Here is a 15,935-nt window from a genome sequence, read left to right as displayed (position 1 = left end):
GTAAAATGTGAGCCATCTGCGCCAACATACAGACCTCAAGTCATTTAAAAACATTTGAGTAAGTCATTGGCTCTAACACACACCTAGGCCTATAGCTTTCACACACAGGCTGGTAGGGCTATAGATTTCATACAAAGGCTGGTAGGCCTACTTATTTACTTTCAGTCCAGACATTTCTCTGTAAACATCAATCTCCCGTGTTCCTCAGCGGCTGGTTTCAGGTCAGTGGAGAAATGTGGAGTTTGCCTTTGATAAGGTCGGACAGTTGTTTGGGAGGGTTGTTTTCTGTTTTGAGAAGACATTTCATAATAGTAGACCCTGAGAAAAGTTTGTGGTGACCTTGACAACTTTCAGCAGCCTACATTTGACTAAGCTTTTACATGATTATTTTTTTCTTTCTTTAATTTGAAGTAAAACAAACACACAGGCCCACAGGTATAACCTTAGGCCCATTTATGTGCACATTTTTATCCCAGTCAGCATGTAGCCTCCATGATTTAAATGAATGCCTCAGCAAATATATTTGATCATTTTCATACCTGGGGTCACTTTTTTACTTTCACCTGGTGAACAAAGCCATAGCAACACACTGCCCCCTGGTGGGCAGCAGAATTGCTAGCCCAACAAAAAATAGTTTCTGGAAAAAATAATATCCATTGTAGAGAGAAGTAATCAGAGCAATTGAAAATATCTTCTAAGGCACTTTGAAATAATTTAAACCTTCCTGTGTGATAATAATGTCTCACATGCGTAGTGTAGGTGGCCACTCCAGATACAATCACAGTCTAAATTATTGTAAAATCCTGGAAAAAGTGACTGCTAGATAAAATTGTCAAGCTAAATTTAACAAAAAGAAAAAAAACAACAACACATCAACGTTTGGCGTAGTGATAAACTGCCTCTGACCCTCCACCAGCTCAGTGATAATAAGCACACAACTCAGTCTTGGTATTCTTCCAAAATTTTATTGAACAAATGTATTTAAATTCTCATCATTGTCGGTGATACAGTACCATTGTTGGATCTCATCATCTCATATATGCACCTTTGATTATATACATACAGTGGAGACAAGAATTAAATAACAATGCTCAATAACATTCAGATACATAAAAGCTGAGACCACCATCAACACTTCCATTGGTAAACACATGTACTAACAGAATCGGATGTTTGGTAGGTTTTTTATTACTACAATCCATGTGACAGTGTATTTGGTTATTAACAGTGAAAGCCAGCTTGCCATAATAAATAATTGTTCAGCATCCAGATTTTTGTTTGGGCAACGAAAAATAGAGGAAATATTTCATTTTTAACGTTCTATTTTAGTGTCTGAATCATCATGTCCTGTATTTGTAGGGACTATAATGTACGTGTGTTTTAATTATTCTTCAGTCCTGGTGTGTTCACACACATATACTGGGACGTACAGATTGTGATCCATTGTAAAGAGCATGAAAATAAATGAATGAAAGTTTAGTGGGTGCAGTGCAGACCTGAATCCAGTAGTATGGGTAGAGGGTGGCACATTTGGTTACACTGAAACATTCAAACTCTACTAATATCTCCTCTATTGCAACAGTTCTCCAAATAGAACAGGGAAACTCACAATACTAGATTGTGAACAGGTAGACAAGACGGCTTTGATGGCATAAAAGTAGAGATCTCATGTAGAGGATCAATGGAAAAAAAAAAGGTAAAGGCAAGAGTAACTGGTCACTTTGTGAAATCATTTGTGATTATTCACTCTATAGAGATCTCAAAAATCTACAGTTCAGAAAAGGGTATTTTAGTGTCTTTTAAAAACAAAAGAAAGTAAAACATGGCTGAAACAGGGCAAGAGACATCAGAGTAAGGTCCACAAGAGGGTATATGTCCTCTTAAACTGTCCCTGTCCTGCTGTGTGGATTAAGAGCAATGGTGTAACTTAAATGTGCGCTGTCATAAATGGACATTATGTATGACATCATGAAAGCTCCACCCCCCAAAAGGCCCTGGAGACATCTATTGTAGTGGATCTATTCACCGCCCCAAAACAAAAGAGGCAAATTAGTGCAGGGATGTGGCTGCAAGTTCACACAGTGGTTGATTTCCAGGGGCTTTATGGGCCAAGCAAAAATTCTGTGAGTCTCCACTGGAGGGCACTAGATACAATTTGCGTGTGAAAAACAAAACCTTGGCGAGGAGACGCTCCCCTTCATTGACGCAGGGTCCGAGGCTAAGGCTTGTTAAGACGGGAGTGACTTAAGAATTGTGTCAGATCCAGTGTAGACAAAGGAGGGGTTTATCACAGCAGCGCTTTCACCAGGTACAGCTTCTCCCCATGTTCACTGGTGAAAATGGGGGCTTTCTTGTAATGCTCTACAAGTTCGTCCATAGAGTTGAACCTGCGCTGGCCAATACAATACACCCCTTCAGACTGCTGCACTTTGAAGTGCTTATTCTTGCCAGCTGACTTCAGGGAGATGGAGAAATCACTAGGCTGTAAGAGATGCACAAGACAATAGGTTAGAGAGGCATGCAATTCCACCAGCAGAGGGCAGTGTGTACTAAGCCCTCAATTATTTATCTTGATGCACTAAAGATATGACATTGCTTTAGTAATTTCATGTCTATGCTAAATAATGCTAAACAGGCAAAGTTTCTGATGCGTTGTAGTATATGAGACATGATAATGTATATAGCACATAATAAGCGTGTAAAAGCAAACTTTGCCTGTTAAAAGTGGACTTCTGTTTTTTATTGTCGATTTCTATCAAAAACTACGTTATTCATTGAAAAGTGTTTACGTTTATTGAATGTCAAATCTTAAAGTGTAGAGGTCCAGAGTCTGACTCACCGATGACTCACTGTCCCGTATGAGGAAGTCGCCCTCCTCCCCCCTCTCGTTGAGGATGCACTCCGCCTGGTGCCTGGTGACAGCCCCATAGTACCAGTCCCTCCCAGCAAACTTCCCGGCACGTGCCGGGGCTATGTGGCGGTTGGGGGAGCCCGAGGTGGAGGAGGAGAGTGCTGGTCGCTCCTCCAGCACCATCACATAGTTCTTAGGCACCAGCCCCACCAGCCCCCGCGAGTTCTTACACCTCCACCACTCAGGGTCATTCTCAGGCTTCTCCACCACCTCCATCACCTCTCCTTTCTCAAAGTTCAGCTCCTCTTCCGTCACTGAGCTGAAGGGGTAAAGTGTTTGGACTAGGTGCAGGACACGGCCTCCTGCTCGCCCGTTGGCCAGTAACGTCCCTTGAGAGCTGACGTAGCCCCGAGAGGTGTCCCCCTCGCCTCCATCCTCAGCTCCCCCTGATTCTTCTTGAACATAGTTGGAGGGAAACCAGCCCACACGGCCACCCTGGCTGCCCCTCCACCAGCCATCACTGCACTTCTCCATCACCACCACACGGGAGCCCTTGACCAGGGTCAGCTCATCATCACGCTCTGCGGTGTAGGCAAACTTGACTATAGCAGGGATGTTGAGATCATAGATCCTCTCTGCGGCTCCACCTCCTCCTCCACTGCCATTTGAGGGATATTCTGTATCAGAGCTCGGTGTTGGGGAAGTGTCTCTAGCGCTGGTCTTCCTTTTTGTTTTCCCCAAACCTACAGAACAAAACAAAGGCTTTAAGACATTGTTGATTGTTGGTTATTTGACTGTTAAATGAGATGCAAAACATATAATCCACCTGTGCTAGACTGAATCATAATGGAAAAGTATCTTTAAGAGTAATTGGTTTTGAATTGTTAAAACAATTAACAATTGTTTGTAATGGCGCAATTTAAAAACTAACAAAGCAATATAGAAAATTTTAACAAGAGGAAAGTAAGGACAAGATGAGTCCTGAGTTGTGTAAAAATAACACAAGAAAAGAGGAGAATCCTTTGGGAGAACAGAGCGGCCAGGTCAGCACAAAAACTAATTAAGGCCAAAAACTGCACTTTCAAGCCCTCAAAGCAAGAAAACAAGAAACGCTCCTTGCAATAACACAGAGGGAGGCCTGATGACGCCTGGTCAATTGTATCATTGTTCCTTTCACATCACATACAATCCCAGAAAATCATTGTAATGCATAGTATATGATTCACCAAAATGAGCAGCATAACCAAGAAATGTAAGATTTAGCTATCGACAAAAATCAACTAGATGAGCCTTTGAACTGCACAGGACTGAGTGCCACCAGAATAGACCTATGTGCCAATTATGATACTCAAACCACAGAACCAGCGGTGGCGTGCAATATACTTTCTGTGGTAAATGGTACATGGTCACATTTTTATACAGAGCTTTTTCACCTTCAAGGCACTCAAAGCACTTTACATCAAGGAACCACTCAGCCGTTCACACACACATTCATACACCAGTGTACACAGACACTGGGTTACGAGCGGGGTTAAGTGTCTTGCCAAAGGACACAACAACAACAACTTTCATTAGTGGGAACTGGATTTGCACCACCAACCTGTGGGCCAGTGGACCTGACTCAACCTCTCAACCACGGATGTTTACACCACTTCGAACCGGCAACCTTTGGATCAGTGGATAAACACTACCAACTGAGCTACTGTCGCCACTATGAACCCTGTCCACAGCATCACATCACACAGGGAAATCTGAGTACAGTTGGAGTAGACAGGGCCATGACAAGTAGAGTCATACATTTAATAATGAAAGATTACCAGGACGAACGCCTCCAACTCATGTCCGGGTTATTCACACAATCGTATTCCCACAATTCAATTACATCGTCACAGCCCCAAGTTTTAGTCCGCCCCAGTAACAACAGATTTGTGCCAAAGTCATAATTGGGTTGCCCGTGCTTTGAACCTCAACTGGGACCACTGGCACAGCATATGCCACGTGCGTCGTGTCTATAAATGTAGTGAAGATCTCCGAGTAGGTCTTTGTTGACAGCTAATCAGCCAGTTGGTGTCGGGGATCCTGCTGAAATGCCACAGAAATGCCACAGCTCAACAGAACATTTACATTGTTTGGTACAATAGCAGGGTTCAGCCGGAGTACCATGAAACTGGTTGGCAGCAGTGAGAGGAAGAGCTGTGAAATAGACAGGGCTCCCTTGGCAACTGTTTCTCTTGCACTGCACATCACAGGACACTGCTGACAAAGGAAGGATGGGATGGGAATAACAAGTATATCATGTCTATAGAGGCGCATCTAATGGCAAGGTGCTGGGGTGTCCAAGCTAAAGACAGGTTGGCTCTTGTGCCAAAAGGTAGTCCCAACTGAGAAATAAATATCTCAAAGACTGTGTGGAGATGTATTGACTTTCCCTTAAGCACGACTGATGCACAAACACACCTTCGACTCATTTCCACTTCAAGGCACCGGGCGAGAACAGTACCTCTCCTCCTACACACGCACTCCCTCAGCGGCTCTTTATCCAGTGAAGCAGAGCCCCTAGGACGCAGGCTGAGCTGATGAAAGTGCCCGTGACTCCATGTTGTAGCATATTACTTCACTCTACAGTTCGGCCCACATATGGTGCAACATGTTAGTCATAGTAAGAAAAATAAGGCCCTGCTGCCTCACATGAGCAAGTTACCTCCACTGTCCTCCTCAGCTCTGACAGGCCTAAACTCAGTCCTCTTACGCCAAAAGTTTTCTACACATCAATCATAAACAGTGATGGGAAGAATTCTTTGAAAATGTGTTTAGATACTACTGAATACTGAACACCTGCATTAAATGTCTAATCAAAGTACTGAACTCTGAACACCTGAAATACTTTTACACAGAGTTGTATTTAAATTATAGTGTAAAAACAACACAGTATTAAAAAGAGCTTCATGTGTGATTCATTGTTAAAATTCAGCACAAATCTTTATCAAAATCACCACATTTGAAGCTTCATTATATCACAAAATCTGTGCGAAATACTTTTACTTTGAACTCTAAGTACATTTTAGTACAGGCACTCTAATACTTTTACTAATACTTGTTTCATGTGATACTTTTACTGTTACATGAGTATGTTTTTGCTCTGGTATCTGTGCATATACTTAACAAAATTGGGTACTTCTTCCAGCACTTCTCACCACAAGACCGGTGTTTTCTATTTTTCTTTCCTCAACACTGCAGTTTGAAGCCTAAATTATGTGATCAAATACGACAATGTACACCTCTGATTTAAGGAAAGTAACTGCATTCTGAATACCACCAAATGAAAGAGTAAAAAAAATAAAAAATGTATTCAGAATATGTATGGTAGTACGTCCTAGAGATCAGGCAAACAGAGCACGAAATGCTACACATTATCGAATAAGAGATATAGTATTTGACAATTTTTTTGTACCAATTATGCTCCGATCATACTCAAAAGATAATAATTTTGCAGAGTTACAGTTGCACGTGTGGCAAATCCTGCTGTGTTCCTCTCAAACTAATGTGAAAGTACTAATATGAACTACTAGTGCTTTATTTGTAGCATAATACAAATGTCTGTACAGTTCAGGGGGAAAAAATGAAAGAATTTGGATCCAAGTGACCCAAGTCTAATAAGGATTTTTGTGACTTTATCCAAACCGCAGTAAAATTCTGTGAATACGTTTTCCTGGTATGAGGTGCACAGGGTGTTAGTATGAGAGGATTTTGGCACTCCTTTTAAGCTCTTACTCAGCAGCTTTCATCCTGAACTCCAAACCATATGGAGCCGACCATTACATAAAGTAATCTAAAGATAGACATGTAATCAAAACAATAAAAACCATAACGCCACTAGAACATCTATTTAAAATAAAACAGCTAGTACTAATACTTTGCTTGAATTGAATATGCTTGATTGTTTTACCAAATGCCAAATACACAGCTGAGCGATATGGTGCTAAAAATCTAATCGTGATCAGACAATAAATTATTTCATCGAGCTCGGTGCTCAAACCATAGACTGCATATATAAATGGACATAGCTAACGTGCTCGCTGCCTCGTTCCAAACAGGAAGTGACCATGAGTGCGCTTCCGGCTCCTTTAACTCCAATTCACTTTCTATTGAGAAATTGTCGCCCTCCTCTCTGAAACCACTGCTGTCTTAAAATGTTTGTATTAACCCGCTCTACATGATCCTGGTATTTTTATTTTGCCATTTTGTCCATAAATCAATATATGAACATTAATAACAAACAAATCTGGTGCTTTCTTTCCCCAAAGTTGCTCCTGCTTAGCAACAGGTTTGATTGACAGCGTTGCTAAGTGCCCGCTCCCTGCTAAACCAGCAGTGCTGCTGGGAAGGGGCATTACATTCAATAGCCTTGATCCCGATTGGCTCTTTGGTTGCTATGATACTATTTGACTGAAGCCCGACGCTATGGGTGACGTCACAATCACTTGGTCCAATTCTTTTTACAGGCTACGGCTCAAACTTACACTTTTTTCCTGCCACTTCTCCAGTTGGCCAACATCTGTGAAGCTCTTACAGGTGAATTTCACATAGAGATACATGATGTACATATAAATCGTTTGCCATACCACCCATCCCTTGGTCCAAACAATAACTCGATATTTGAATACACAAATTTATAAATGGGGTTGAGCAATCACTGGTCTATCTGCAATTACAGTTTAAAAGAGACATGGAGCATGAAACGACGGGTGGCCTTTTATAATTCAATTCTGCCTGGCTGAACGTGTATGATACAAGTTTATGAAAATTAAATAGGAGCGGGATGAGAGTGATCACAGCGTGCAGCCAAATCGCAGACCTGGCTTAGTCAAATATTGTGTTCTATAAATGGAGAGGAAGTAATAATGACAGAGGGCGATTATATTTGGGCTGTTCGCTTATGCAAGAAGCTGCCTGCTTTATTTATGACCTCGACGATGGCTCATCGCCTCATCACCAGACTTTTCCTGCCGATTAGATTTACTCAAGGCTTTTAACACTGAAGCAGCCAGCCCTGGAAGCACACTACTTAGAGTGAAATGGAACGAGGCCATAATGTTACAGTCAATAGGTAATATAGATGGGCAGAGGCGGTGAATCCATTATGCCAGTGTTACCATTACGCAGCTGATTCCTCACTAATCAATCCAACCCCATGTTAAAGAGGTGGACTACAGTGAGGAGCTAATGGAAACACATGGGACAGTGTGAGGACAACGCCTGCGTGATATAATAAAAAAAAAATGCAATATTCGATAACTTTTGAATTTAGACAATTATAATCTGATTTCATTTTCGACACAATAAGTTAAATTAAATCAAAATATATGCACATGCCTTAAACTGAAAGTCACACTATTAACAAGAAAACAACAATAATTTTACATTTTACTTTCAAAGATGTAAAACCGTTTTGTGTTGTTCCATTTTGTTCCAATATGGCTTTTTGCATTAGCCAATACTTTGATATTTATATTTTAGCAATATTTTGTGCCCGCCTCGTATGGACAACAGCAGCACAGATAATGCTGGAGCGCTCTGCACAGACCCAGGGCTGTCAGCACTTTACACCATGGATGTGTTCACACTGGAGGCAATAGTCAGATCACATTTGTGCATCTCAAAGTGAAGAGGGCACACTGCATAAGAAGCAGCCTTTTCACATCGCAGGCCATTTTGCTATTGCATCACTTGACTCAAATCATGACAGCAGATGTAAGGGAGGAAATCACACTAGGAAAGGGACAATACACAATAATATAATTTATCGTGTTAAAAGGGATAGAGAATAATTGTTTGTGGGACATTTCATACTTATATTTATAATCATAATAATTGCCGACAAAGATAATGGCCTCTATGTGATCAGAATGTGCAGAAAAAAAGCTACGTATCCATACTGTTCTGTTCTAGCTCATTGTTGTTTTCACTTAAGACAGGACGACAGCAGCTCAGTATGTGGCGTTTGTCGACTGGTCCGAAGGTTGGCGGTTCGAATCCCGCTCTTGACAAACATTGACATTAGAGCGGTCAGATCCACTGACCTACAGACTGACGGTGTGATTCCAGCTGCCACAGATGAACGCTGTCATTGTATCATTGGGCAAGACACCCCACCTCGCTCCCAGTGTCTGTGCGCACTGGTGTATGAATGCGTTTGTGAATGGGTGAGTGGTTCCCTGATGTAAAGATCTTTGCGTGCCTTGAAGGTGGAAAGGCGCTATATAGAAATGACCATTTACCATAACAGTTTAAAATATATATTCATAATATTAAAATTATAACTATTCCTATCTATAATATTTTTGAACCATCCGCAACTTTAATAATTATTGTGACATAATCGTTCATCACAATTATTTTTCAATATTGTTCCATACCTAAATCACAATGCCAAATAATACAGAAAGTAAAAGATAAACTGCATGATTTGAATACCTAAACACGTCTCTAGGCATTTGGACAGGCTATTATAAATACTTCCCCCAGCACTAATAAAAGAAGTAGAACCTTGACCTAGGGATGGAAGGTGATCTAGTTGATGGGTAAGTGCTCAGTCAGCTTAGATGCATCTTTTGAACTGCTGACCCCAATCTACCTCTTATTCCATAACCAGCCACATCTCATTTCAGAGAGTCGCCTTTGTGACCTTTGCCCTCATTTGTACATCATTATCGCATTTTTTTTGTATTCCGTTATAACCAATCTGATCATTTACAGGGCTGAAACAAGTTTGCGTCGGCCATTTTGTTGAAGCCATGTATTCCGGTCTACTACCTACCGATATGAAGAACACTGAAATGGTCACTGTTTCTATTTTCCATTTGATTCACGTTCATACAAGCCACCAAATCAATGGAAGCATCTCTAAGTCCAGCTACACTAGTGTGAATGATGCGTACATCCATTTCTCAAAGCCGATGTCACAGGTGAATGACATTGATGACAGGAAGCTCACGCTGGATATTGTAAACAATCCCAGTGGACACAATGACAGTGAGTGTAAAAGTACTTACGACTAAAAGTGTGGTGGGAAAATGGAGGCCAAGTCACTCAGATGTGCTCTTTGGGGCCACTGTTTATGAGTATAGGGAGCAGGGGGCATGGAACAGGAAGTGGGGGGAGGGAATTTTCCACTTTCACCAACACACTTGTGGGACAGTGACAGCTTGTGACAGAGCGGGCCTTGACCCCCATGTTGAGACGCCTCTTACCAAACGTGTCCTTGATGTTCTTGACCAGCGACCCCTTCTTCAGGCTGTTCTTGCGCTCCACGTAGTTGGAGGGGACATAGCCCGTCTGGTTGGCTGCATTCCGGACTCTCCACCAGGTCTTGGAGTCGTCGAGGAGGTAGAGCCGCTCGTTTTTCCGGATGTCAAGTTCCTGGTCCTGTTGGGCCGTGTAGTCCCACTTGGCTACAACAATTACCTCCTCTGTCATCTTTCATGGAGTCCCCCTACGGAAGAAGAGACAAGTATTAAATAAAAGACATAGCCATTTTAAGCTAGAGAAAACAGCAATCAGTTTTTCATGTTTTCTAGTTAATCAGTTGTGGTGTTATTGATTTTTGACATTTTAACAGCTGTAAACATCAAATCAATAACAGAATACCAGATATTGTGCCTTCTCATTTAAAAACCCTTTTGTTTAGACCTCTATAAAACGTTTTCTAAAATGCATTGTTTTTTTTTTTTTTTTTTTTTTAAACTATTTATTTACATGATATTTCACAATAACAAACTGAATACATATCTACTGATAACACAAATATAAAAAAAACACACAAAAAAAAACAAAAAAAAACAAAAAAACAACAACACACCAACACCAAATAAGCACACACAAGGGGGACAATATCATACCAAAAGGAGCCTTTATAACATAAAATATCAATAATCTGGTCTACTTCAGATTCACTTCACAAAAAAAAAAAAACAAAAAAAAACAAAACACAGGGAATCTATTACCCATTTAACTTTTTTAGTCCATACCTATATGTGTTATTGCCTGCCATTCTGGGCCTAAAAACTCACGCAGGGGCGACCAGTCCTTAACAAAAGAGTCTAGCTTTCCTTCAAGGACATTGTAAAGCCTTTCATAAGGCAAAATTGATAGAAGTTTTTCACGCCAGAGGGTGAGGGAGGGAGATTGGTCCTGGATCCATACCTGGAGTATAGAAAGGCGTGCAGCGTACATAATAACATTAAGCATTTTTGTTTCTCGAGTATAGTTGTTTATACCCAATATACAAGCCTTAGGGTCTTCAGGTAATTTTACTCCAAGATATTTTTCAGTTTCCTGAAGAACTGAAGACCAAAATGAAAGAATAATTGGACATGACCACATTAAATGAAAATAGGTTCCTGCTTCCTTTTTGCATTTAAAACAAAGTGTTGTGCAAGTTTCATATTTACTCCGAGTTACAGGGGTCACATGCATTTTATTAATAATTTTATACTGTACTTCATGAGATTTATTTGATTTAGTGATTTGTTTTGCATCATTTAGTACTTTGATCCACTGTTGATCATCCAATTTAACACCAAAATCATATTCCCAACTTTTCTTAATATTAATAACTACACCTGTATTCATATTAATATGGTCATATATATTTGTTATAATTTTATCTTTAAGCACAACAGCTTTTATAAAAATATTATCCAAAATACTGTTTTTTACACCATTTTTGTAATATGTAATAGAATTGAGATAACTTCTAATTTGCAAATATCGAAAGAAGTGAGCTTGTGGGAGATTAAATTCATTTTTTAATTGTTGAAATGACTTTATAAAATCATCTACATAGAGATCTGATATTTTTGTAATACCTACTTCCCTCCATTCTTTAAAGCCAGAATCAGTACAGGTGAGTTGAAAATCTGGATTATTAGCAATAGGTGCTGAAAACGAATATTTGTCAATACTAAAGTGTTTACGGATAGCACTAAGAGATTTGCAGATATTTTTAAGAATATAATTGTTTTTAATATTAGCATATACTTTTTCCAAACATAAAAAGGGGAGATATTCTAGCTGTGCAGTATCTAAGCCAATTTCTTCTAAATCAGGAAAACAGAACAGGCCATTTTTAACCCACTCTGAAACAAATTTTAATTGTGATGCCCAGTGATAGAATTGGAAATTTGGAATCCCAAGGCCTCCTTTCTGGATGGGCAGCTGAAGTTTCTGAAGTTCCATTCTAGGTCGCTTGTTGTTCCACAAAAATGCTCTTATAGCACTATGTATTTGTTTGAAGATTTTAGAAGAGATATATGAAGGTAGCATTTGTATTATATACAGCAAGCGAGGAAGAACATTCATTTTTATAACTGCTACCCGATCCATCAAAGATAATGACAGAGGCGTCCATCTGTGGAGGTCAGTTTTAATCTTTGCAATTGCAGGTAAAAGATTATTTTTAATTAACTTATTTAAATCTGTAGAAAAGTATATGCCAAGATATTTAAACCCATTTGTAGTTACCTTAAAAGGATGAAAGCATGTTATACTGTCTGTTATATCTCCAATTGGAAGGGCTAATGATTTTTCATAATTAATTTTATAACCTGAGAATTGACTAAATTCCTCAATAGTCCTGATAAGTGGAGGTATAGACTCTGTAGGGTTGTTCAAAAATAAAAGAACATCGTCAGCATAGAGTGATATCTTATGAGAACTATTATTTGTTTCTATGCCATTGATCTCTTTGTTCATTCTTATACATTCAGCCAGTGGCTCAATGATCAAGTCAAACAGAAGAGGAGAAAGTGGACACCCTTGTTTGGTGCCTCTTTCCAACAAGAATGTTTCAGACATTGTTCCGTTCATTAAAAGAGCAGCCTGTGGATTTGTATAGAGCAATTTAATCCAATTAATAAAGTTTTCCTTAAATGAAAATTCCCTAAGTGTTCTAAATAAATACATCCATTCAACGCGATCAAAGGCTTTCTCTGCGTCCAATGTAATGACCGCAGCCTTTTCTTGTTTATATGCTACATACTGTAAAATGCCGAGCAGCCGTCGTACATTGGAGCAGGATTGCCGTGTCTGGATAAAGCCAGTTTGATCACAGGAAACTAATTTGTGCATCACTTTATTCAGGCGCATTGCTAAAATATTTGCTAGAATTTTTGAATCTGTGTTCTGAATTGATAATGGCCTGTATGATGCAGGATTTTCAAGATCTTTATTTTCTTTAGGTATTAATGTAATAATGGATTGCTGCATTGTAATTGGCAGTTTCTTCACATCATATGCATGCTGAAACATTCTTGTTAACAGAGGAGCAAAAATGTCCACAAAGGTTTTATACACCTCTGCAGGAAAACCGTCTGGGCCACAAGCTTTCCCATCTTTTAACGAGTTGATTGACTTTTTAACATCTTCAATTGTGATTTCAGCATTGAGTCCCTCATTATCCTGCAAATTAACTTTCGGTAGTTTTAATTTCTGAAAAAACAAATCCATATTTTTATCACTTTCATCACTTACAGTTTCGGATTTGTACAGATTAATAAAATATTTTCTAAACGCCTGTACAATTTCCCTTGTTGTATGAACTAATTTACCACTTGCATCTTTTACTTTTGTTATTATAGTATTTTGTTTTTTATTGTTAATCAAACTTGCTAAATACTTTGCAGATTTATTACTATTATATTTTTTATACTTTTGCAAAAATAATTCTTTTTCAGTTTTTTGAATCAGTAGTGAATTCAGTGCAGTTTTAGCAACCAGCACCTGTTCCCAACTCTCAGCAGTAAGAGAACGTTTATGTTCAGTTTCTGCTTCTTGTAATTTTAACATAAGTCTGTTTTGCTCATAAATTATTTTCTTTTCTGCATTGTTTTTTTTAATTCGTTTGGCAGATAGCACTGTCTGCTCTCTGGCCTCGATGCATTTAAAAAGGTGTTTTGTAAGTCCTGCTTTGAAATTGCACATTTAACTGAAATCACAATACTTATTAGAATGTTATTTTCCCCAAAATTGTCCAGCACTACTGAAAAGTTACAAGCTTAAAATGCTTTGCTCAATTGACATTCTACGAGACATCCAGCTCAAGAAGAACACCAGTTTTCTTTGCCACTGTTGTTGCACATATAGAGAAGCAGGTGGCTTAACCTAGTTTTGGGTTTCTTTATAAAACACCACCCCAGTTACCCACTAGAGGGCAGATCCTACAGTGAGCAGAGCAAATGAGTAACTAAACAAATAATGAGAAAGCTGGTTAATAAATAATACATTATTACCGCATGTATGACATTGTAAAATACCAACCACAGCCTATGGTGGATTTTGACTCCCTGAAGTATCACTGTGTTAGGATTTCTTTAGTTCCATGTCGCATTACAGATTAATCCCCTTTTTATCCAGTTTACATCAGTGCTTATCCCTAAACGGGGGCAGGATACCCTCATACAACTAAATTGCATAACTAAGCTAAATCTAAGTTTTCTGGTTGTGTTGCTGTGGGATCTAACCTAATCTTTGGAAGGCAGAGGATTAAGGGAAATTTAATATCATTTTAACTCTGGTATTTCTTTGTTAAAAGCTGCTTGAGCTCAATAACACATGTGAAAAAAACTAATAAAATAGTGTGACACTGTGTGAAAAAATAAATTCCCATTGGTTACAACTGACAGCCTGTGATCAGTAACAAAAGACAGGTGGAGTATTAAGGACTTTCAACTTAACACTGATAGCTCTCAAATACAACCTTGGGACCAGGATATGATGTTTTTTTTTTATTGTTAGAGAGCTGCCAAATACAGATACACAAAATCAATGGACTCCCTCATTTTGCATTCACAGTCTCTCTCTCTCTCTCAGGCGCGCGCATACACACACACACACACACACACGCGCAAACACGCCCAAAGCCTGTTCTGTTTGTTTGGAGACAGACAGTGGTCAATTACACGCACTATTTCACAGGACCTTAGGTGAGCTAGTCTCGTAACGCCTTTTTCAACTTGACAACAAACGATAAAATTATATAAATTATTAGAGAATGGATTTTAGGAATTTGAGATTTTAATTCATTGGCAAGTTCTGGAAACCGCTGCTGACAATCTCGTGGTATGAAAACCATCTGAGCAATCCAGTCTATATTTAGCACACAGCCAAATCTACAGCTGGAAATGAGATCACTGGAATAAATAAAGGAAGTGGCAACGGAACGCATGAAACCGAGCTGTGAGAAGATAAGGAGAGGGATCAGGCTTTTGTTCTACTAAAGGATATGAAATAACTAATTAGGTTTCATCCCAAATAGTGCTTTTATAGAGCCTTCTACAGTTAAACAATAGCTTTGTTTAAACTTTTGTGCCTTAAGCTAGGCCATAAAGATGCCATCCATTAAAAAAGGTATTAATTAAATTCAATTCAAGTTTATTTATTTTATATAAGCAAGGTAAGGTAAGGTCACACTTTTCCACCTTCAAGGCTCAAAGCGCTTTACATCAAGGAACCGCTCACCCAATTCACACGCACATTCATACACCAGTGTACACAGACTCTTGCCCAAGGACACAACGACAGCATTCATCTGTGGGAGCTGGAATCACACCGCCAAACTGTGGGTCAGTGGATCTGACCACTCAACCAATGATGTTTATGTTGAAAGCAGGATAGCACATGACCAAAGCGCATCACTTAAGTCAACAAAAAACACATGTATACATAAATACTAAGGTACATAGGGAAAACAAAACAACAAAACAGAGAGATATCCTGTCTAACTAGTAATAAATGCCAGGGAGAAAAGGTGGGTTTTAACATCAGCCCTCCGTGTTGTAAAGCACAAATAATGACTTTTGTGTAACTGTGTTTAGGGTAAATGGTCAGTTTTATACAGCGCTTTGCCACCTTCAAGGCACTTAACCCACCTTGTCCCAGTGTCTGAGTACTGGTGTATGAATATGTGTGTGAATAGTTGAGTGGCGCTTTAAGTGTCTTGCCCAAGAACACAACATTTATCTATGGGAGTTGGAATCACACCACAACCTGTGTCAGTGGATCTGACTGCTCTACCAATGATGCCGAG

General features: G+C 39.3%; 1 protein-coding gene across 1 annotated transcript in view; it reads right to left on the bottom strand.

Annotated features, from left to right (window-relative positions):
- Window positions 1-949: 949 nt before the first annotated feature.
- The window catches only part of nck2a (NCK adaptor protein 2a), a 35,538-nt gene continuing 20,552 nt past the window's right edge, over window positions 950-15,935 (bottom strand). Inside the window, exons 2-4 of the mRNA XM_033986572.2 lie at window positions 10,102-10,343; window positions 2,840-3,594; window positions 950-2,482 (exon numbers count right to left, since the gene is read on the bottom strand). Of these exons, the coding sequence (XP_033842463.1) occupies window positions 2,288-2,482; window positions 2,840-3,594; window positions 10,102-10,327 (1,176 nt within the window). The 5' untranslated portion in view covers window positions 10,328-10,343 and the 3' untranslated portion in view covers window positions 950-2,287. The remainder of the gene's footprint in view (window positions 2,483-2,839; window positions 3,595-10,101; window positions 10,344-15,935) is intronic.

Source organism: Periophthalmus magnuspinnatus, chromosome 21 (genome assembly GCF_009829125.3).
Source record: "Periophthalmus magnuspinnatus isolate fPerMag1 chromosome 21, fPerMag1.2.pri, whole genome shotgun sequence".
Classification (NCBI taxonomy): Eukaryota; Metazoa; Chordata; class Actinopteri; order Gobiiformes; family Gobiidae; genus Periophthalmus; species Periophthalmus magnuspinnatus.
The sequence above is the reverse complement of the archived record's forward strand: the minus strand, read 5'-3'. Positions and strand labels throughout refer to the sequence as shown.